This window comes from Triturus cristatus, chromosome 3_1 (genome assembly GCF_964204655.1).
Source record: "Triturus cristatus chromosome 3_1, aTriCri1.1, whole genome shotgun sequence".
NCBI lineage: Eukaryota > Metazoa > Chordata > Amphibia > Caudata > Salamandridae > Triturus > Triturus cristatus.
This window is the reverse complement of record NC_140583.1, coordinates 797,576,038-797,600,358: the sequence shown is the minus strand read 5'-3', so window position 1 is coordinate 797,600,358 and position 24,321 is coordinate 797,576,038. Positions and strand designations below refer to the sequence as shown.

The 24,321-nt window shown below is 43.6% G+C and overlaps 1 protein-coding gene across 1 annotated transcript in view; it reads right to left on the bottom strand.

Annotated features, from left to right (window-relative positions):
- DRC11 (dynein regulatory complex subunit 11) overlaps positions 1 to 24,321 on the bottom strand; it is a 952,572-nt gene that overhangs the window by 840,496 nt on the left and 87,755 nt on the right. Inside the window, exon 3 of the mRNA XM_085645096.1 lies at positions 23,949 to 24,068. Coding sequence (XP_085501222.1) covers positions 23,949 to 24,068 — 120 coding nt within the window. The remainder of the gene's footprint in view (positions 1 to 23,948; positions 24,069 to 24,321) is intronic.

Sequence of the window (24,321 nt, the reverse complement as noted above, 5' to 3'; positions counted from 1 at the left end):
AGTCCTGGTTCAGTGTATTGACGACCTTTTGGTCACCTCAGAAAATGAAGATGCGTGCAGGATAGACACAGTGGCTTTGTTGAACCATTTAGCAGAAAACAGACACAAGGTGTCTCCAAATAAACTGCAGTACTGTTTACCTGAAGTTCAATATCTAGGACATCGTATTGAGAAGGGAAAGCGAAGGGTGTCATCGGATCGCACAGTAGCGATCCTGCAAATGGGAACTCCGAAAACACTAAAAGAAGTCTGCATGTTTTTGGGTATGGTCGGCTATTGTCGACAATGGATCTCAAACTTTTTCTTACAAGCAAAGCCTCTGTTAAGACTAACACGCAAAGACATCAGTGATCCGGTACCATGGGATGGAGAATGTTTCAGAGTCTTCCATGAGCTGCGAGAAAGCATATGTCGTGCCCCAGCTCTAGGAATGCCAGACTATAATAAGGCGTTTTCGCTGTTCTGATGTGAGAAGGAGGGATGTGCGTCAGCGGTCCTTGTACAGACACATGGGGGTGCCCGTAGACCAGTGGCTTACTTTTCAGCTACACTAGATCCAGTAGCTCCTGCAGTGCCCGGATGTCTTAAATCAGTTGCTACAACGGGTGTCAGCATTGAAAGATGCAAAAGCACCATGATGGTTCATCCATTAATCGTTTATGTGCCACATTCTGTGGAACAGTGGATGACCAGAACAAAAAACGAAGTATCTCACGAACAATAGATTGACCAAATATGAGCAAGTCATTCTGGCATCTGGCAATGTTACGTTGAGACGTTGTACTACCCTAAATCCTGCTACATTGTTGCCTGTTCCCCAAGAGGATGAGATGAAAATGGTGAAGAGCATGACTGTCTAGATGTCACTGAACTATCTACCAAGCCCAGACCTGACATTGTCGATGAACCTTTACCTGAATCTGATTTGATTCTTTTTGTTGACGGTTCATGCCTAAGAGACAATGAAGGGTACCTAAGAGCAGCGTTTGTACCATCACCGGAGTAGTAGAAGCTGCCTGTTTGAATAGAGTATTCTCTGCTCAGATAGCGGAGATCATTGCATGGATACGTGCTTGTCTTATTTCACATGGAGTCCGAGTAACGATCTATATGGACAGCCAATACGGGTTTGGTGTAGTTCATGATTTTGGTCAGTTGTGGTCGCAAAGGGGATTTTTAACATCCTCGGGGTCTCCGATCCGAAATGGTGAATATGTGAGCCATCTATGGGGCGCCTTGCAAAAGCCCAAAACTATTGCAGTTGTGAAGTGCGCTGCTCATGGAAAGGAAGAAGACTTTGTCACAAAGGGAAATAACTATGCTGATGAAGTAGCTCGTTTTTGTGCTATACATGCATGTGTGTTTAATGGTCAATATACAGGAGAGAAGAGACTGAGCTCAGCATGATGTTAGCTGTAGCTGATACCTGGGATGAGGTGAAGCGGTTACAGATTGAGGTCTCAGAGGAAGAAGCTGCTTCATGGGTCAGAGCAGGCTGTGAAAAGAGAGACAATGGCATTTGGGTGTCACCGAGAGGTGTGTCATAGATGTGTTACGTGTCAGCAAATGAATGCAGGAAAGAGAACGGTGGTTACAATGAGTCACATTGGAAGATCAGGAGGTCCTTTTAACAGGATAAAATTGGATTTTATTGAAATGCCAAGATGCAATAGGCTGAGATATGTTTTGATGGTGGTATGTATCTTTTCACGTTGGGTTGAGGCAGATCCAACTCGACGTTGTGATAGTCTCACTGTAGCAAAGCTGCTGTTGCGAGAATTAATACCAAGATGTGGATTTCCGACTTCATTGGAGACAGATAGAGGAACTCACTTGAATAGTGAATTCATGAAACTGTTGTGTGCGGCTTTAAACATAGACCAGAGATTGCATTGCAGTTACAAACCTGAAGCGTCTGGTCTGGCGGAACAGGTGAATGGTACGACCAAAATGAGATTGGCTAAGGTTTGTTCATCGACTGCATTGAAATGGCCAGATGCTTTGCCTCTAGTTCTAAAGAACCTGCGTAGCACTACTGATAGGAGAACTGGGCTATCCCCTCATGAAATACTTACAGGGAGAGCTATGAGATTGCCTATGGTGTCAGCCACAGCATTAATAAATATCACTTAAGATAGGGTGTTGGATTATTGTAGGGGACTGGCTGATGTGGTTAATTCTGTGTCCCACAAGGTCGAGGCAGCAACTGCATCCACCTCGAGAGACCTGCTCCATGATCTAAACCCCGGGGACTGGGCCCTTGTACACAAGGACGTGCGGAAGAGCTGTCTTGATACTCGATGGAGAGGACCCTATCAAGTGATATTGGTCACAAGTACAGCGGTTAAGTGTGGAGGATTGCCGCATTGGATTCACGCTTCGGATACCCGCAAGTTTCCAGAGCCTGTGGAGGAATCACCCATTCCTCCAGTTGTCCGAAGAACAACTGAATTTGACAACTTGCAGGGAGAAACAGACCAAGGAGAAAGAGAACCACCTGCTGAGGAGCGAAATATAGAGTCCGAGATTGACGACATTGTGGAAGTACCCTCAGAGCCAGACCCCGAGTGAACGGCCTGGCGTAGAAGGAACAGACAAAGAGGAAGAACGGAGAGCAGATGCCAAAACAGAAAAGTGGCCAACAAGAAAAGAAAGGCTAAATATAAGACTTGCATCTGAGAAAAATGTTGCTCTAATTCCTGAAACGTCTGAATATGAACAAAGCGAACAAGAAGATAATCCAGATGATCTAAGACTCTCAAGAAGGAAAAGAACACCATCTCAGAAGTACGCATCTCCTGAGTGGACATATCTGGTTGCACATGCAGAGCCCGAGGAATTCCAGGAGACTGGAAACTTGAACAGTGAGCTACAGAGGGGACACCCTCTCGATTGATATTCAATTGTTAGTCCCGGAAGTTGAAGCTTTTGGAACCATGACACTGCAAGTTCCAAATCCACCCAGATTGAGTGGGTTGCGATTTTTGATCCTTAATCAAGTTATTTTCCCTTCCTTTGGTCGACAGCTTACCGCACTGGAATTGGGAGAAATTTGAGCTGAAATCCTGCAAATGGTACTCAACATACTCGGCTCTAACCTCATTAGAGATGAAGCTTGAACTGTGATCGAAGAACTCATTAGGCCTTAGAAAGAAGATAACCTAGTGCCAAGTTGAAGAAGATTTAAACTTAGGGTCATTTCCATAGAGAGAAGAATTCAGGATTAGGGCTGACTACTTCTCTACAATAGGTTTAGCATTGATGAACTGAATCCGGCAATAATTGAGTGAGAAAAGCAAATAATTACATTGTAAAGTGTAAGCTACATACAAAGAAAAGAAGAACAGAAACTTTAAACGCATCCTTGGAGCTTCAAATCCAACAGTGACAACATGGCTTCCGAAACCTCTGTACGGAAACAGAAATGTATTATTGGAACTCTTATAGCAATAGTGCTGCTTGTTATAATTGTGAAGATTGTCACATCTTTGATTGGATCTCCCAACGATGAAAAGAATGAGGAGCAAACTACCCTTACCCCACCCGATTCAAATGTAGAGATAGAAGAAGGTCCATCTATAAAAGATAAGGAAATGATTAAAGAAACTAGTCGTAGATTACATGTAGATTTATCAAAAGGGGATTTCATGCTGAATGCATATGCCCGTTTGTTGTATGAGTATGTGGACACAATGGAAGCGAAAGATTGTTATGTGTGCATGCAATTACCAGCCTAAGTAGAGGAAGGCATAAGATATCATCACCTGCCTGTGACTTATGGCATTACATGCAGCGTGCTATTAAGCATGTTCTATAGTAAAGCACATTTTGAACATTATTTCTCGAATTATGATGTGGTACTCTCTGAAGTCCCAGTCCTAAAACACATGAACAAATATGACTATTATAGGAATGTATAACGCATGTCTAAGAATTTCGTGCCTACCATCACTTTAGATACATCCTATGCTCACAGACATAATCTGACCTGCATGTTATCTGACATTGAAAAGAAATTTGTAGATCAGATAGAAGATCGACATAGGCAAACTTTGTTTCGACCAGATCCAAAGCATAAGGTATTGCCATGGACCAAAGAAGAATTGGATCATAAGGCGAAAGAGAGTTCAGGACCCATAGCTTTAGACTTCCAGCAGAAAGGAAAGTTGTGCATTAGTCATCCTTCCACATATTACGACAAGATATTCGTGGGTGAAAGTGATAGTGAACACATTTTTCTGATTGAAGAGTCCATAAGAAAAGCACTATTGGATCAATTGACCATAGTGCCTAATGTCTATTTTGTATGTGGAAAGAATGCTTACGTGGAACTGCCCAAGAATTGGTATGGGACATGCTATTTAGCTATAGTATTTCCCAAGATATTCCATGTGGATGATTTATGGCCTTTGGAAGGAAAGGGATCTCACAGAGGAAAACGTGGTGTAAGTGCTGGAGAAATCATTGGTGATGTGTTTGGAGCCATGATCCCTAGTCTAGGTGTGGTTTTGAATGATGTAAAAATCCGAAAGCTAGCAACGATAGTGGATAAACTCTCCGTAAATACAGCACAAATCCTGTTATTAGTAGATGGTGAGATGGTCTCAATAAGGGCTATGGTTCTTCAAAATCGTCTTGCTTTAGACGTTCTACTAGCAAAAGCTGGAGGAGTCTGTGAACTTTTGGGAGTCCAACAGTGCTGCACTTATATTCCTGACAATGGTCAGGATATACGGAAGTATATTGCCAATATTTCAGATATCCATCAAGAATTGCGTAATTTGGCCGCTGAAGGACTCTGGGATCACATTGGCAAGGGTTTTGGACAGACTGGAAGTTGGTTTGGCAGTTTGGGACAGGGAATAATGGGTTACATCTTGAAACCCATCATAATAGCTGTCATTTGTATAATTGTCTTATGGGGAGCCATCAAAGCATACAAATGGCAAAAGGCCAGACATCAGGAAAATGTCCTGAGAAAACGTGAACAGCAGATGGAACGACTGCAGGACAGTCATTACCAGCACCTTAAGGGGTTAGAAAGATTTAGACACGGACAGCAAGCAACATTTTCTGTTTAGGTCGGTCTTTTCTACAAGGAGGCAAATCTGAAAGAATGAATTTGGTGTTATGACACTAATCATAAGAGGGGGGAACTGATAGAGCGCATACAGCACTCTATATTGTATGGGTGCACTATACTCATGGTTGATACGCACCTCTACATATTACATATTGTTTGCAGTGTTTCATAATCATTAACATGTATCCAGTAGACTAATTCAACATTCATTATAGTGAAAGGTTATAGCATGATTATGTATGTATCGTTATGTCTGCATATACCGAGAGCAGAATAGTCTTATAACCACACACTGTATTGGTTTCTAGTTTAAGTTGCCCGAGTTTCTAGGCCTAAGAACTGTAATTGTTTTTGCACCTCCTTGGCTGCTCGAGAAATAAAGAATTAAATGCATGTTGTTTTCACGAAATAGCAGTGTTCTCATCCTACTGCAGGTATCGCAATGTCAACTCGTTATTTTCGGATTGGAAAAGATACAAAGAATGCTTTGAAGACCATTGGAAGCAAGAAGGGAGGATGTCTCTCATGTCTGGCTGGTTTGGGAACCAAGGTCGTCTTGCTACACAAAGAACTGTAATTAACAGAGCATGAACCTCCCTAAATAGAAAAAGTTGCAATGGAAATTTTACCAGGATGAAGCAGCAAATCGAACTGTATGATGCGCAGGGACAGAGACCCCAGACTTCTGCTAGATTTCAGAGAGAAAGGAGCATCTTAGAACGAGCTCCTAGGCTTAAGCCCTTTGATCCATTTGACGTGAGTACTTCTCAGGAAGTCAAAACGTGCTGACACCTTTAGGAATTGATGGAAGGGTATCTCGGTAGCGTCTCCTTTTAGTACAGTGTAGGGACAGAATTGTTTATTCCCAATGCAAAGAGATTTAGACTCTGCTTCCATCCTGAGTTGTATCCTAATCCTTGAATTTACAATTGTATTTTTGTTATGCCGAATTACTTAATATTTGTAGAATCGGCTCTGTATTGATTTTCCTATATCTGTATATGCTAATTTTGCGAAGTGTATACATCCTATTATTTTTGGCCTTATAATAAATTGACAAACCCAAAGCCAGAGTCTGTGGTGCTTTCAGGTATTGTATTGACATCTGGTACTGAAGTGTTTCTTCCCCTCAACCACTTTTAGTAGGTAAATAAAAGACCATCAGCGCTATACGTAAGGAAGAGGACAGGGGTGCAATTTAGCTTAATCATATGCATGCGTGTATACTAGTGTTTTGGGACAGCCCTCTTAATTTACTGAACTGTTTAACTTTGATTCATATTTTGCCTCCAGACACCGAAGCGTACAGCACAGGGCAATGGTTGGCCCACTCCAGCCACTATATCTCTCACTGTGAGTGTTGGAATTTTGCCTTATTACACGCACATCCCCCTAAACTGAGTTACCTTTCAGTGCTGAGGCTGGATTACCTATCATTTACTATGCCATTACTTTTCCTTTCCATTCTTTATCCTTATTTATTTTTAGTGTTTCAACCATGTGTTACAAAAACAATAAAAGAAAATCGTAACTTTTTTAATTTAAATGCTTTTTTGACAATTACTATTTTTATTTCCACCATATGGCCTCTTTCTAATTATTACACAGATGCAGCGGCATAGCCAGACCTATTGCCGCCCGTGGCAATTGTTTGCCACCAGTGGCAGGTAGGGGGGGGGGGTGTGACCTGTTCCTTAGGGGGAGGGGAGGGGTCGACAGACGACTTGTTCTCGGGGGTGGGGTGGGGGTATATGTCGACAGATGACTTGCTCACCTCTGCCGCCCTCAAAAAGGGTGCCGCACGGGGCAGACCACGCCCCCTAGCTACGCCACTGCACAGTTGACCTTCCAGCCGGTCAAGCCTCTCTTCTAAGGTGGTGTACCCTTCCGTTGATGGCAGGACAGGGAAGAGGATCCTTTCCTCAAAGAGGGTGGCAACATGAGTCTTTGAGAGAGTTTGCAGTGATGCGAAGGGGGTACTCCTTGCGAGCAGGGATTTCAATTTGAGCTTCATTCTGTCGCTGTGCCTCCCCCTTATGGTTAAACATGTCACGAGAAAGGCACAGAACTCAATATGCATGAGAAACACAATGGGAGATTCTCCTTTATTGATATTTTTATTAAATATGCACATCATAATCTTTTTAAGGTAAATGCCCTACATATTACCCCTGGACAGGCCCTTATATAACTGATCACACGTGGGCAAAACAGAGCTCTAAGCCCAGACAAAGGTATTGGGAAAAATCCTTATACGTAGTTCACTAACACATAAATACAGCCTCTGCAGACTGGGTGAGGTTGAAGGGCAAAAATGAGGTCAAAAAGCCACTGACAAATTAGGGTGGTCGAAGTGGAATCCAATTGTGAGGACAAAGGTAGTACAGACCATGGGTTTGTCTCATGGCAGGGAATTTGAGGAACCAAAAAGCTTCCATTAAGATACACTCAGAAGAAAAATGTTTTTGTACGTTACCTCCCTTCCAAGCTGCTGGGAGCCGTGCATGTCCTCATACACAAAGGCCTAAGCTCAAGCAGTCATATCAGTTACAATCTCTAAAAATCATCACTTATTGAGGCAACAGGCACACTTTCAACCAATCACTTTCCACCACATTCTTACACCTTTCCTGGCAGTCTTCAGACGCCCAGCAGCTTCCATTTAATGACCAAGAGCTCCCAGTGAGTTGTATAGATCTGTCACCTTCAACAAATTGAGCAAACACATGACTACCTTGGAACAATGTAAAATGCCTGGCTGTTGAAATTCCGCAAAAGGCAGTGGCGGCCACCACAAAAGTGGGAGGGTGGGGGTTGGGCGGGGGGATATGGGAAATTTAGGGAGACATAATGATTTTTTTAAACGTACCTTTTGCTGCTGCTGCCTCAAACGCAGATGGCCGCCTCTATCCTTCAATCCCAGCAGTCTCTGGGAAGGCACAGGCTCCCTACCCAATCCAGACTCGGCTCTCATGCTATGAGAGCAGCGCCAGGATTGGTCTGAGTGGCCTGACCTTCCGCTCAGACACCTACAGGGAGCCTGCGGCTGTGAACACAGCTGGGTTGGAGAAATAGTAGTGTGCATGTCTGTTTGGCCTTTGTGACTGACTCTGACAAGTGGGGCGACGCTCCTCCACCATTACGGAGGGGCCATCCTGGCAAAAGGCAACGCATTAAAATGATATTCAGTCCCGTTCACCCGCTCAAAATATAGCCATCAGTATGATATGGCTACAATGAATAAAGTGTTAATGATGTATAAATAGTTATTTCTGTAGCAGTAGTGTAGCCAGTATGTCACAGGCCCTACTGCAAGGAAAGAAATGGGACCCCTGTCTGCTGTTTGAATAATAAAATACAGCAATAATTAGGGTTCAGTGATCCCCGGAAGCCGCTGGGTCCTCGGGCATTGCACCTGCACACTGCACCTGCTGCACCAGTGGAAGCTACTCCCCTGCTCTGTGAAGGAGGCACGAGCTTTGTTCTGCCCTTACAGCCCTGTGCTTAATTATCTTTTGCAAATGCATGTGTGTGGCTTCGAGAAACTCCATAAAGCCTTTCCCCGTTGGATCCTTTGCTAAACAAAGGGGGTAAAGACACGTTAAAGGTCTGCATTGGTCCGACCACTGACTGGGCTGCTGGGAGAAGCTTTTGGCATCTCTGTTGTGATCTTTTACTCAAGTCCATTCATGGGACACATGGAGAGCCCATAATGAAGGAAGAAGGTTCTTTATTGGCTATTCCAGACAAGATGTGGAAATGTCGTTTTATAGGGTACATAGCCCTAATAAACACTGGCAGCTTCAAAGACTCACAAATACGCTCAAGATGGTGCCCTGGTGCCAGGTGTGAGAAAGGGTCTTAGAACACTGAGCTTATTCTCATGTTTGTTTTCATAATATTTGGTTCCAATGACTTGGCCCACTAACTTGGCGGATCCCCGTGACTTCCACAGACTTTAAAAGGTCTTATGTATTGTTCTTGGAGATTAAAGGACACGGCCCAGACCCGTTGGTGTCCTGTGTGGGCTGCACGTGTGATGGAGGAAGAACCGTGGAGTTTTCAACATCTTCCTGTCGCACAATGCTTACTGGTTGAACAGTTAAGTTGGTAGAATGCAAAACATATCTTTTTTTAGTATTTTTTTAAACATATCTTTATTGAAATACAATGATCACAGATGAAATCAATTCACCAGAATCATTTGAGTGGACATCGTATTAAAGGCTATTACGACATCATCAAATTCGACATTAATATAAAACAATGTGCAGAGCCACAGAACAGATTAACTGGATGGGGTAGGCAAGCTGGGGAGGGGACTCTCTAAGGTGGATGGTAAACTGTAAATGGGTCTTCCGGGTGGGTGCTGAGGCCTGTAATACAGAGAAGGAGCAGAGAAGATAAACTAAAGGTGTGGACAAAACCAGAGTAAATGTTCATTGAATTGTCAATAAAGATTGGTTGCGTTCAGGTACATCAGAGCAAATATTAGGAAGTAAACCACCTTGAGTGGCCGTGGCTGGGTATAAATGTCCCTTCTCAGTGACTGTCATAGTCAGGTGGGTGTATACATTATTATAGCATCCAGGCATACAATCCTTTTAGCATGAGACACCAGTAGGTAATTTGAGAGAGGTATGTCAAAGTTAGTCAATTGGTACTTTTGCAGGTGAAGACATTAAACTGTCATGTGCTTGGCAGTGCGGTACATCACATCATGGCGGGTTCAGGTTTGTATGGCACAGGGGAGGAAATAGGACAGATGGGAGGTGAGGCATTCAAGAGAATGCCTTATATTCAGTTGAGATCCTCCTTAAAATAACTTAGGGCCTGAACTAGACATGATGACATTCCTTTTTGGACTTTAAACATGTATTTAAGTCATATGACAATATTTGTAGCAACTGAGGTGAGTGAGAGGAAATGTATTGTATAGAGAGTTCTTTGGCCCTCATTTTGAGTTGCCCGCTTTAATGCCAGAAATGGCCTCTCGTCCACTTAGAATTACCATTGGTGGGGGTCACAGCAATTTACTGGGGAAGGCTATAACAAGGAATGTAGGTTTTGGGGAATAACATCTGAGAATCAGTCTTGCATGCTGATGATTTCCCCCGGTATTTCACCCGGTTATTTTATTTGCTTGCAGCTGCCAACCTCCCCGGGTTGAATATCACTGCTAAACGTATAATTCTCAAGATGAGCATTGATAGTGTTCGAGAGTGAGGACAGAAGGCAAAATAATATGAAGCGTCAATAAAACCATTATTCTGGTGCCCCCATTGGATAGGGTTAAAAATCATGAGATGACAGGGGGGTAATAAGACTACCCTGTCTCATTTCAGAACATTAAGGAGGATATTTGCAAGGCTGCACATATTCATGTGTTTGACCCAATGCTGCGTAGAATTAAAACAGTAGATGGGAGCAAGAGGGGTTTGGGTGTGGTATTGACACAGAAGGATAAGCAAGAAGGACTGAGTTTGTTTCTCAAAGTCTTACCCCTGCTGAAAAAGCGGATTCTGTCATTGAAATGCAGCATTTTGGGACATTTGTATGGGGTACTGAATTTGATTTGAGGACGGATCATAAACTGCTGGTTAGCTTGGTAACTACTAGGGGTTTCCGGAAGGCGTCAGCAAGAATTGCAAGCTTTTCCATGAGGCTGCAGGATTTGAATTATTGGATATGATACGTACCTGGTCTGCAAAATAAGTGGCGAACTGTTGAAGTCGCATACCTCTACCTGTCACAGAGCTGCAGTGGAGTGTGTGGGATTAATTTTAGGTTGCTTAGGCGGATGATGAAGGTTTGTGACTCTATTGGGAAGGAAGAGTGGAGGGAAGCCTGTGAGAAGGGTGCTGTACTGGGAACGGTGAAGAAATGTGTCCAGGAAGGTTGAGTGGACAGGAAGAGTTGTCGGGTGTGGTGAAAGGATTCGGGGAGGTCAGGAATGAGCTAGGAGTGGAGGTGGATTTTGATATGTTGGGGGCAAAGGGCATTATAGTATAGTGAAAATTAAAAGGAGAGTCCAATCAGTGGACTGGTGGCTAGAAACGTACTTTGATATAGACTGAGAACAGCTCTGATTTCAATGGAGTGTCCAAAAATGGTTTGGGAAATGTTGCCAGTGGATTATGTGGGTCCCATCCAGACTGGTTTGGGGGAGAGTAAATATATAATTTTCTTGATAGATTTCTTCAGTAAGTGGATTGAACTGAACGTTGTACAAAAAGCAGATGCAGATACGGTGGTGAAACGTTTGGACACCGAAATTTTGAGTGAGGGTTTTCTTAAGACACTTTTGAGTGACAATGGACCCCAAATTAAGGCTGCTGTGGTGGAGGAGTTTCTAAAAAGACTGGTATCAAACATGTTAATACCTCTGTATATCATCCAGCTAGAAATGGCACAGTAGAGTGCTTTCATCGAGTGATTAAAGGGACCATTCAGATAGCCAGTGGAAATGGTCAGAAATGGGAGGTTGAACTATAGAAGATGTTGTTAGCGTATCGCCTAACTCCTTCACTCATGGGATTCAGTTCTTTTGTCCTAATGTGGAGAGGAGAACCTAACACTAAGGGCAGTTTAGGATGGATTGACAGTGCGAGAAAAGTAGAATGGTCCCTGGAAATGGTGAATGAAAATATTCTGAAAGCTCAGTGTGTGTAAAAATATTATTTTGATGCTAAGAAAGGGATCAAGGTGGAGAGATTAGTAGAAGGTGATTGGATGAAGGGCAGGAAGGTGGGTAAGCTTCCTAAAGTTGAAAGTGTGCATTCGGAACCATTGAGAGTTGTGGGATGTTTGAACAATTCTGCGAGGTTAAGTGATAACCGGATGTGGCACAGGAGTCAAATAGCAAAATGTAAGGAGATGGGAATTATGAAGAGGTGTACTGAGGAAAAAGGGTCTTCTGGGGATAATTGGTTGTGACAAGAATATGTGGTAATGGTACAAGAAGGTAGAGTGGAAGCCTCTGAAGAAAGAGAAAAGGGTCCTGGGGGAAGATGGCGTTAGTGTAGAAAGAACTGGGAGATTGGGTAGGATTATTCAAACTCTGGCTAAACTAAAAGATTTTGTGTTAAAGTAAAATGGCCGATATTTTAATGTGTTATTATTATCAATAATGCTTAGAACTTTTATTTAGCATTTTGTATCATTTTTTTTCTATAGTGTGTTGTTATTATTATTCCCCTCTCATGGTAGCAAGATGCTATTATCAAGATTTTATCTTTATGTTGTGATATTTATATATTTTGTAGTGATTTACTGTTATATATTTCTGTGTATAAAGAGGAAGGACGTGTGGTGTTGCTGCTTGTAAGCAATAGCATGTGTGCGGTAAGCTATCTATCAGGTAATAAAGAGTGTAGGGAAAGACATGGGCATATCAGCAAGGGCCAGCGATAATTATCGCTCAGCGCTCTTAGTGTGAGGATAATTACCGCTGGCCAACTCTGAATTTTATCGCGGAGATAGTGTGCTATCAGCAACGCTTATCTCCAAAGCGATAAAACTCAGAGCGCAAGCTGCCAATTGTGAGATTATCGCTGGAAATACAGCGATAATCCCACAAGGTTTGGCGATAGCTTGCTGATAGGGATAGACATACTTAGCCATGATATCCACCTTACATAGGATATCATGGCTAAGTCAAAAAAATACCAGATGTAAAAAAGCAGCGTTAACCGTGGTTAGCGCTGCTTTTTTTTATCGCTAACAGGGTTAGCGATATCCTTGATAATAGACATTTCTCCTATTATTTTACTCTGGAACGTCCCCTTTGCATCTCATTAGAGATGCAAGGGGAAGCGTAGAGTAAAAGGATGCTAACATGCAAATTTGCGTGTTAGCACCCTGTTGCTGATAGGGCGCTAGTTTTATCTCTGCTTTTTTGCCTTTTAAAGCCAAAAAAGCAGAGATAAAGCCCTTGTTGATAGGCCCCATGGTTCTATGGAGGGTGGTTGGGACTAGGAGCTTTGGTGAGGAAGGCGCTACTTCCTTGCTGTTCCCAGCTACTGCAGAATTGAGAAGAAAGGATCTTTTCTACACCAAGTTGGTGTGTGTATTTTCACTACACACAGACTGCGATGGGCCATTGACATTCTGTCTGCCGGCTAATTGTCACATACGGAATGACAATGGGCCAGCCCGGTAAGTTACAGCCTGTGGTCCGCCTCCTCCTGCCCTGGCCTAGAACATAGCATCCTGCTTTTGTCAAGGGGCCTGTCCAGCTAACGCTTCAGGGGGCACTGTGTCTGAAATTAAAGGATTAAAGGTACAGCCTTCTGAGTTCCTTGTGTGCCGCTAATTTTTAAGCAATAATGAAATAGAAGTATAACTCTGGTGACTACTGTATCGGTTTGAAAGGTCCAAGTTTTGTGTAGTCCAGTTTTGACTCACCATAAAGTAGCGCAGAGGGATAATGTGACTCCTGCACAGAACAACGTGTAACATGGAGATCAAAGAATTGCTTTCTTATGTAGATAGCTTAGTGGGTTACTGCTGTTATCACAGAGTTCCTTTTGTTACTTGTAGTTCATAAGCTATTGTCCTAATACAGCACAGCGAGCTATGAACTGCCATCAAATAACTGCATGCAAAAAGCAATGCATGGGTGTAGTAGTTTAATGTTTTTCCCCAATCTTTCAATATTTTAAGGTTGCTCAGTGGCGGATGGTGACATTTGAAAGTGGTGAGGCGTGAACTTTCTGTCGGAGTGCACCGTGGCGAGCGAGCGCAGCGAGCGAGCTCGACCACCTTAGAGGGGGGTTTTTGAAAAAAAAGTGGGTAAAGGGTGCATTTTCAAGCAAATTTGAGAAGCACAGAGACTAGAGCTGCAAACACACATAGAGCCCACTGCAGAGGTTATGTTCTTAGGTGAAGTCCTGCTGAAACTAAAATGCATTAACATTATAATCTCAGTTTCCCCACTTAACAAAGAGAGTCATCCCCAGAAAATGAGTTCCCCATCCTGTTTCTTCATTACATTTTCAGACAAAATTAGGAACATTAATAGACCATCCACACATGCATTAAGCACATTGTAAAAACAAAAAAAAGAATCACGTACAATAAAGCACAAATACACACACACAGTCGCACATACAGACATACATACCATAACACACACATACAGACATACACAGGCACATCTTGAGACTCAACATAATGAAGAACATGACAAAGAGACAGAGGGAGCAAAAATGTTTTGTGCTGATGGAGAGTTAATGTACTCACATCATGCCAGGAATCTGTGCCCAACCTACGGGTCAAAAGCTGTGACCTTGGATTTGACAGCGGGTCAATCATTGTAAACATCCTTACAATCATTTTGCTAACAGCAGAAAAGGGGCAAGTGCTCTGTTTGCATCAGAGATCCCTTCATTCCATATATGCCTTATGAAAACTGCACTTTTGAAATCTAGTCTCTCGCAGGGCTGTGTAGACTAGCGCATACATGGCAGGATAATAAGAATGTGCTTCTGGTGCTAACATTAGGAAGAGGGAGGTCAGAAGAGTTTCAGTACAAGTTGTTGCAGTCTAAACTAAATAAATTCAAATATAGTACACCGTTTTTACCGCCAAAAGCTCCAATACCCCGGGTCCATGCTTTTGGTCCATCGTACCGGGTCTGTGATCCAGTAATCTGCCAGCTTCAACGTACATGGTATTTTTGGCTTAGATTCTCATCTAAAAATATATATTTACGTACAGTTTGCCCGATACAGTCTGTGTTTTCCCACTAATAAACCTGCAGCAGTGATGCTCTTTTATATTAATGTGCTACGTAATAACAGCACTGAGGGAGTTTGCCAACACACAACATTCCTGTGCAAGAGCACGCTGCAGGCGCAAGGGCGCGCTGGAGGTAGTTACTACTGCCAGGAGTAGGCTGACATCACGAACAGTCAGTCACTTAGTATTACAATCCTGAGCCTTGTTAAGTTATTTGAACATACTCTTTTTTAAGACATTTTAGAGTCTCAAAATATCCTGAATCTGCCAATGTTTTTTGTGCATACATCCACCATGTTTTGAGAATTCCGCCAACTGTCTCACAGCTTACAGACAAACATAACCTCCTTCCCCCGCACTAACACTGTACCCTGATGGTGTTGCATAACCCAACACGTATTGAACAAACACAGTAATGCATCGCAAGTCGCAACCAAATGGTGTCCTGAAGTAGCCCACATCTTCTACAAATATTCTTCTTACTCCACGACTTCTACAAATAGTCAGCATAAAACACACAAAAAAATCAACTCTTTATGCTGCGACTGCGAGGAAATATGCTGACACCCTGATCCAACCTTGCCTCATGTGAATATTGAAAGCAAAATCGCTGGCGTGACTGCTAACGTGCTCTTGATCAACGAGCGTCTGTGTCCCTAAATCTGAATCATGATTCCATCTAGAGTCTCTAGACTCGCCGAATGGTACAAACTCCTCCCAACTCCCCCCTTGTGTAACGTAATTCCCGTTTCAGATCACTTTCCTTCTTGTCTACATAAAATAAACCATTAAATATTTATTTTAACCGAAATCCACAAAATATGAAATCTGGCCTTTAACGGAATAAAGAACAACTCTTAAAATGAAAGAGACTAAAAGTTGTTTACTCCGATGATGTTCCCATAAAAACGCGTTTGTATATTTTTGAAACAAGAGACGCCTAATCTGCGATAAAAAGAAAGGCTTGCCTTTGTGAAGGAAACCGCTTTGTCGGTGGTAGTAACAACTATATTAAAATGCAATTTCAATGACAAAGAAATACACACAAGTTTCAGGGGAGAAAGCCGTTCGCTGGAAACAAGAAAGACGCCCAGTTCCAAACTATTTTCAAATTAAAAAACCAAAATCACAAACACATAGATGTATATGTATTTGAAATGGGAATTCCAGTACCACCTGTTTCAAAATGAGCAGAAATGTCCCATTTTTTAATTCTTCACTTTATGTGATTATATTTGGCAATGTTGCCCCTCTAAGAGCCATGATATACAGTGCTTCAGTATGAGAGCTAGGGCATACCATACCGCTGTAGTATGAGCACAAGACACAGGACCACAATATGGGAACCATAACATTAAGTCCTGCAGCATGAGAGCCAGGACATATCGTGCCACAATAGTATCAGTACAAGACACAGGACCACAATATGAAAGCCATAATATACAGTTCTGCAGTATGAGAGCTCGGACATACCATGCCACCGCAGTATGGCCACAAGACACAGGACTAACATATAACAGCCATAATATACAGAGCAGCATTATGAGAGCTCAGCTAGGACATACTGTGCCACAAGAGATTGAGCATAAAGCACAGAACTATGATATAAGAGCCACGATATACAGTGCTTCAGTGTGAGAGCTCGGACATACCATGCCGCTGTAATATGAGTACATGACACAGGGCTACAATATGAGAGCCATAATATACAGTGCTGCAGTATGACAGCTCGGACAAATCGTGCCACCATAGTATGAGTGCAAGACATAGAAACACAATATTAGAGCCATAATATACAGAGCTGCAGTATGAGAGCTCAGCTAGCACATGCCACCAGAGATTGAGGATATGGCACAGGACTACAATATAAGAGCCACGATATACAGTGCTGCAGTTTGAGAGCTAGGACATACCATGCTGCTGTAGTATGAGCACAGGACACAGGACCACAAATGAGAGCCATAATATACAGTGCTTCAGTGTGAGAGCTAGGATGCCACCAAGTGGACTTGGAAATGCTTTTGCCATATTAAAAATAAATACCATCCTGCTCACTGGAAATGTTGGAACACGTCACTTCTTACTAAAATGCCCCTGCAGCGGTGGGAGGCGGTGGAACCAGTCTGAGACCAACTGAAGCTGTACATTTCATCCCAGGACACAAGGGGCTACCAGAACACGGCTCTGTAAACATTTCTTTCACGTGCCAAGCCTTTTCTCCGGGTTAGCCTGGGATGATTGAACAATGTCCTTGGTGGTCATTTTCGTTTGTTGTCCGTGCCCCATGGCTCGGATGCGCTGCAATTTGATTAGCCAAGTTTCCTTTCGCAAATGTTAGCGTGGTAAAGCAGTCAGGCCAATTCAAACAGGTGGGAGTGACGCTTTGAACTCCAACAGTGAGACGTAGTTGTCACACGCAATAATGGCCAGTGCAAGGTCAGACTATGTCTCAAAGGTCCAGAAATCGCCGTCATCAGAGAAGCATATTATGTGGCGTGGCTGCCTAAATTATGCGGTACATAAAGACAAACTACGCAGCATATGGAATCAATGGCAAACTTTGAGCTACATTCTGTGTCAATACACATAATAATCGATATATAAGAAATCTTAATGCCAGGTGGTTAAAGTGGAGTAACATAGTTATAGAAACTGATTTGGGAGCATTGAGTACGCATTGTTGGAATGGACAGCTTTGTCACCAAAAAGGGCAACATAACGTGAACCAAGTACTCTGTTGGCCTCTCGCTTATACGTTATTTTTTTTACAAATATTTAGTTAAGCTCCAATCTTAACTAACTGTAAACATGTCTTTATTTGATATCTAGAGCATACATTTCTGGCATCCAAATATATCCACATAAAGTGAGAACCACGTGATTTTTAAATACTTGGTCACAGAATGTTCCAGTCACTGCATTACCGTCCGTGAGAGATATCTTTACTAGGATTCAGTCGCGGCTCGTGTCGTGTGTGGGGGGGAAGGGGGAGGGGGGGGTGTCGCGCAGGGGTGTTTAAAAAAAAAAAAAATCCTACCTGTCCTGAGCAGGTCCGGGTCCGCGCTGCCTCACCTCAGGTCCGTTACTTCTGGCGCTGCCGCCTACACACTCACTCACTGGAACAGGCGCAGCCCATCTGACCCCTCTCAGCCAATCCTGGTGCTGGAGCAGCACCAGGATTGGCTTAGAGCAGGCTTACGCTCCGCCCGCCTACCCATTACGAGACCGAGGTTTGAGCCTTGGCTCAACCTCGCTCTCCTAATGGGCATGCGCCAGACTCGGGAAACACTAGTGCGCATGACTGGGCACGGTGCAAAAATCGCCCTCCGTCCCCACTCATGCGCACTTGTGTGCTGCTGGCTGCCTGTCAGTCAACATGACGCCAGACCGCCCACCCCCTTCAGACTCTGAAGGGGGTGGGCGGTCCAACGTCATACTGACTGACAGTTCTCCCTCACCGTCGTCACCGAGGAAGCTGCGGGCGCGAGGCGCGGGCGGGTGGGCGACGCCCCAACGCCCCCAATGGACGGACCGCCACTGAGGTTGCTAAGTACTGTTCCTTTGGATAATAATAACTATTTATTAGCAAAGACTCCCCAACTACTATGTTACATTTTTAAATCCTGAGTTTGTATGTCTCTAGACTCGGTATTCTTAACATATAATGCCTACCAGTATGGTTGGCATGTGACTCCTACAGCTTGTAGCTATCATTGGCTTAAGTAACCTGGCTATACATTGACGTAATACTTATATGAGTCATTGTCTCTGTTAAATATGTGTGTGATGTAACTTACTCTGGCTCCCTACTCTACATTAGAAAATTAAATGCACATGAGAGAAGGTCGGTGTAGAGATGAGTGGCACCATTGGGCATTGGATGCTGGAAGTGAGGGAATCCTTGGAGAACAAGGTCTTTGCGGTTGTGTTTCGGGGATAGCGGGCGGTGCCAACAAAGGTGGTCACAACAGCTGCCACCAGCAGTAAAGCTTGGCCTGTCAGGGGCATAGCTGAGGTGGGAGACCTGCTGAAAGCTCGAGCCACCCTCAAGCCTGAAGTCTGGCTCAGCTCGAGGTCCCATTGTTACCATGAGCCCATAACGAGTCGAGCTTTAATATGGCTTCTGACTTCCAACCTCGCTCTACCTTCATGCACAAAAAGGCAAAAACAAAGCATTAACATCTGCGGTAAGAAGAGACAAATAATTTAGCGGTTGATTTGTACAAAGTGAAACCACAAAACCTGGTTTGATCGCAGCTTCCCCCTTAACCAAATTGTGTGATCTTAGGCAAATATTTTATTTTACCGATCCTCCCTTTTTCTTCACTTTCACGTATGAATTCACCTTCAAATATGTGAGTTCACAATGCCAGTTGTACAAAACATTCTTGTTTGATGTGATATACTATAATGTTGCTCTTTCTATAACAATCTGGGCCACATATAGGGTTCACATGACAACTGTATTGCAAATTAAAAAACAACAGATTATGGAGTAAAGAAAGCAAAATAAAGAAGATTCTTTAAAACTAGACACTTTGGGCGCACCTTCACATATTGTTTTCTCTTCACATGGCAACTGTCTTGCCTCTTAGTTTACTAATGGCACTGTCGTCAAGACGAGGTGGGGCAGGAATCTAAGTTCTAAGTTTAGGTTTAAAAACTATCCCTTTTAATAAATACTTCTCAGTGCAGTGCTATAATATGACGTATTAATGTTAATGCTTCCACATGTTAAAGAAATACACTTTTTTTTAATTATGAAGAGACTTTACCATATTTTATGTGATGTCTGTTATATGATTCACATGTTAAACATTTTCAGGGTTTGGCTCATTCACAGGTTCTTAGAACCAAGCCAGACACTTGATTCAGCTCGGCTCGCCCGGGTAATTTGTTGGCTCGCCCACCTCTAGACTCATTCCTGCCGCCTGTGCAGTACCCCAGGCTCTGAGGCAAAAGCACTTCAGGGGCTGATTGGGGGATGGACTGGTAGGGATTTCATTTTATTGTAATCTCTATTTCTGTAAAGTTTTTATTTCAACATTTCCAGTTAATGGAGAATGAAGAGGATAATTAGAAATGCTAAAGATAACGTGTTGTGACTGGTGTGCACTAACCCCAAAAGTAAGCTGTGCAACACTGTAACCTGCCGAACACTGGTCCGTGCTGGAGCTCTGAATGGATTTGTCCTTCGTTCGCTGAAAAATAGCGTTCTCTTAACAAACAGCGATTTCCGGTCTGTCTGTATGTATGTATATGTTATTTCTGTAGCGTGACCATAACCAGAAGACAGCAGAGCACTGTACAAGCTCCAAAACAAAAGGTATGTCTGGACACCTGTGCCATGTCATCAAGGGGCACATTTACTAACATTTCACTCAACGCTGCGCGGTCAGTGCGGGTGCTGTGCTGCATTGCGTGAAAGGGAAAGAGCAGAAGAGCACCATGTTTTCAAAGAAATGGTGCACTGGGAATGGGATTGAAAGTTTTGACATGCCCTTTTCTTTATCGGCTCCCGCCTCTCTCGTACCTTACCGTTCGTCTCTACCTCTCTCACTCTCAAATGCTTTATCTCTGTTCCCCCATATGCCCCCATATGGCCCCCCTATTCACCTCTACCTTTTTTCTCTTTTCTATCTTCTCTCTGTCACCCCAGAATCTTCCTGTATCTGTTTTTCGCACCTTTCTCTGACCATCTTCTTCTGTAATCCTCTTGGGCCAAGAGGGGTGCAGCACAGACCACAGACCAGCTTGTTGGTGTGAAAAAGGCCGCTTTATTGGAAACAGGTGCACCTTACATCCAAAATTCCTTGGCCTGTGCCGTACAATACTAAGCCTCACTAAATATTGTCCTTCTACCTCACCCCCACCCCCTCCCCTAAAATATTTCCCCCCTGCAAACAATTATAAACCCCCAAAACTTGCAATTTCCTAACCTTTCTTCACCTATCTAACTATGTAAACTTCCTATGCTCCTTCCCCATCCTGCATGATCCCCGAGTGGAGTGACCTTCCCAACCAATAAACTGTAACTGTACACCGCTGTACCAAAAATGACCCAGGAAAAACGCCCCCATAGAATCATTGTGAGCCACACCAGCACCTGCTTCCAGTGACAACCCAAATACAATCTTCCCCCCAATGCACCTGTTCTCAACAAAAACTACCCAAAATAGAAGGGGTATAGACTCAAAACAGGCTACCCTACCCCACCATGGATTCCAGAAAACGACGCCCACTTCCTTGGGCAGGGAGGGAGGGAGGGAGGGAGGGACAAAAGCTACACCACAAACCCTCCCAGCCGGCTGTCGTGTCACAAACCACCAAAATGGTGGCCAGTGACCTAAAATGGCCGGCTATATACTCTCCCAGACCAAAAATAGCCAGGCCCAACAAGCCCAAAATTAGCCCAGGGCAGCCCAACAAGCCCACTGGGCTCTGGCTGCCCCCCGGGCCCAAAATCCCCCGGGTAGGGCAGGCCTCCCTGTGGTTGGCCGACCCCCCCAAAGCCCTATTCTCTCTTTTCACCATCCGTCCGATCTTTCACTTTCTCAGCTGGCAGACCCTCGCTTGCCTTCCTCTTCTCTCACTGTACACTCTCATTCATCCATCCTTCTGTCTCTCCATCTCTATTCATCCTTCTCTGCTCCTTTCTCACCACCATATATCTTTCTGTTTCATACTCTTTAGTAGTGCTACTGCTGTGAACATTCTGCAACACAGCACTGCTTCTGGCACTATCATTCATGGTACTGGGTAGAATTGTGAAAACTAGCCCTTATGTCGGCTGTCAAGTTCTACATGGAGTGTATATGTTTGCTAGTTTTTTCATCTTGAAATATGTCCAGATATGTGTGCATGTTTGCCCAGTTCTGTAATGTGTAATGTAAACTACACATAAACCCATTTTGGCAGTTGCTTTTGTCAGCAACTTTATAATTGTGCAACATCCTCAGATGTGGCCGTAAAAATGACCTTTTGCCCTGAATTTTGACTATTTTCCCTAACTTTTTTCTGTCACAATCCAGAATTTCCCTTCTTGCCAGGTGGTCACTCTAGTCCAAGTTCTGCTGCCTCCAACACATACACTAACTTGGATATGTTTAGGATTTATGTGCGCTCTAAACATGGGAAGAAGAAATACACAGACATTTCTGTGCCAGTGCAGGACAGAAAACAGACTCATGAGACGCCCCCAGTCCAACCTGGAAAACCTTGTGGTGCAAACACTGCACAAACACAGTTGCAAAGACTGATTTTGCACATTATTCTCATTTATATAGTGCGAAAATTATACCCGGGTGCAAAAAAACGGCCAGTTACCGTGTGCAACTTGTAATTCTCTGCGTGGTTTTTGCACCCGACACCATCACAGCACTCAGGTTAGTGTCTTACGTTCATGTTCAATAATCTTGGACAGCGCGAAGGAAAACTCCCAGCGACCCCATGAACTGATGCCCTGGTTGTCCCACGTGTATGTACAAGCCAAGGTCGAGAGCAGTGAAATATAGGAAGATATAAGAAAATGGCAGCGCGAAAGCCAGAAAAGATAAGAATGGAGACACAGATTTGGGGAGACCTCGGGTGGCAGTGAGAGAGGAACCGGGGCATATCTTATCTGGCAGCCCAAAGATTAACACAGAGGATCCATGCCAAAAAGCACAGCCCTAGTCCAGAGACTGTCACGCAGAGAAAAGACAATAGAAAATTAATGTTTTGCCAACTCCAGCTAAACTTCTTATCAAGGAGATGGCCTGAAGGGGTGTATAATTCAACGTAGTTCTTAAGATTCTATTTTTTTTAAGCCTAGGATTTGTTGCACTCCTGTAACCAAGGTGAAAAAAGTTTGTAGAAAAAAACCACTAAGACAGTAATGTAGGAGGGAGACCTAAATGAGAGTTTTTAGTTTTGCAGTTTGATATAGCGGGAACTCGACCCAAAGGTATTTGAGCGCTTTACAGGAGCACCAGTTATATTACACAATGACACATTAATGTTTGGAAGCACAGGGAAATTAAGGGACATATTTACAAACTGGCGATAAAAATTATCGCCGCTTTTGCGGTCGTTTTCGGCCGAAAAGCGGGGATAATTTTATCGGCTAATTAGCAAGGCCACGCTAGCGCGTGAAACCTTGCTTTAGCATCAGGATTCCTAACGCCCAGCTTTGCATCTCTAATGAGATGCTAAGTGGGAGTTCCTGACCTAACATGACAGGAGAAATGTCGCTAAGCGACATTTCTCCTATCATCAAGCCCCACGCTATGATGCATAGCGGGAGGAAAAGTAGCGATAACCCCTGTTATCGCTACTTTCCTTACGCCTGCTTCAGGACTGACTTAGTCATGATATCCTATGGAAGGTGGATATCATGGCTAAGTTTGTGAGTCCCTATCAGCAAGCTAACGCCACACTACGTGAGATTATCGCTGGGTTTCCAGCGATAATCTCACATTAGGCAGTTAGCGCTACGATTTTTATCGCTGAGGAGCTAAGCGTTGCTAATAGCACGCTATCTCAGCGATAAAAATCCACGCTAGCCGGCTATAATTATCCTAGTGCTAAGTGCGCTTAGCGATAATTATCGCCGGTTGTTGCTGATATGCCCCCAAGTGAATTTCCCAAAATCACCGCATGGTGAACCGACTAAAACCTGGTTCCCCAGCTCAAGTCCTGAGCCCTGGCCATTCCACTACTTCACCTCCACAGGGCTGCCGCATCTGTCCAGCAAAGTTTGGGATTTGTCCTAGCTGTTATGTGTTTCTCATTATATATTTAAAGTACAAATATTTACTTGCCCCTTAGTCCCAAAATGGCTGCCATATGTATGCCCTGGAAAATCCCCCAATGTATCATGTCCATGGATCCTAGCAGACTTTCTTCGGTTGCAAGTAGCCGGTCGTTTTCGTTTGTGCTGCCATTATATACAATTATTTATTCTATGCATTAAGCCACGCAGCGTAACACTTATGCCACAACGGGCATAGCTGGTTTAATGACATCCCCGAAAATGCTGAATTATTGGGCCTTAAAAAAAATATTTTAAATTCATCACAAGGCTTGCCCTTGTCGCTCAACACATCGCTGATTGATTAGCAAGCTTGTGTCTATGCACACTCACCGTCTCCGTGACTTGCATCCCAGCATCCGCTAATATCTGGGCAAGTATTTTCTCTCGATCCTTCAGTACTTTCATCTTCTCCTTCACGAAGTACTTGGGGATGGGAATCTCCAGGTTTTGCTAGAAGAGGGTGGGGGAGGAGGAAAAGTATGACAGATAAATGCTAAATAATACTTTCATGAGTAATCTTGCAAGTACAGCACACAGGGAGTGGCGGCGTTCAGTGCTCACAGGTGTGATTCAGCAGGAGAAGTTAGGGCTAGTGGGCTACATTTTGTCTAGACTAGAGACAAAGTTATGGTCCAGTGAGAAGGGACTCTTTGGGGAAGGATGGGTGGTATATTTATTGGAGGATGCAGGATCTGAGGAAAGA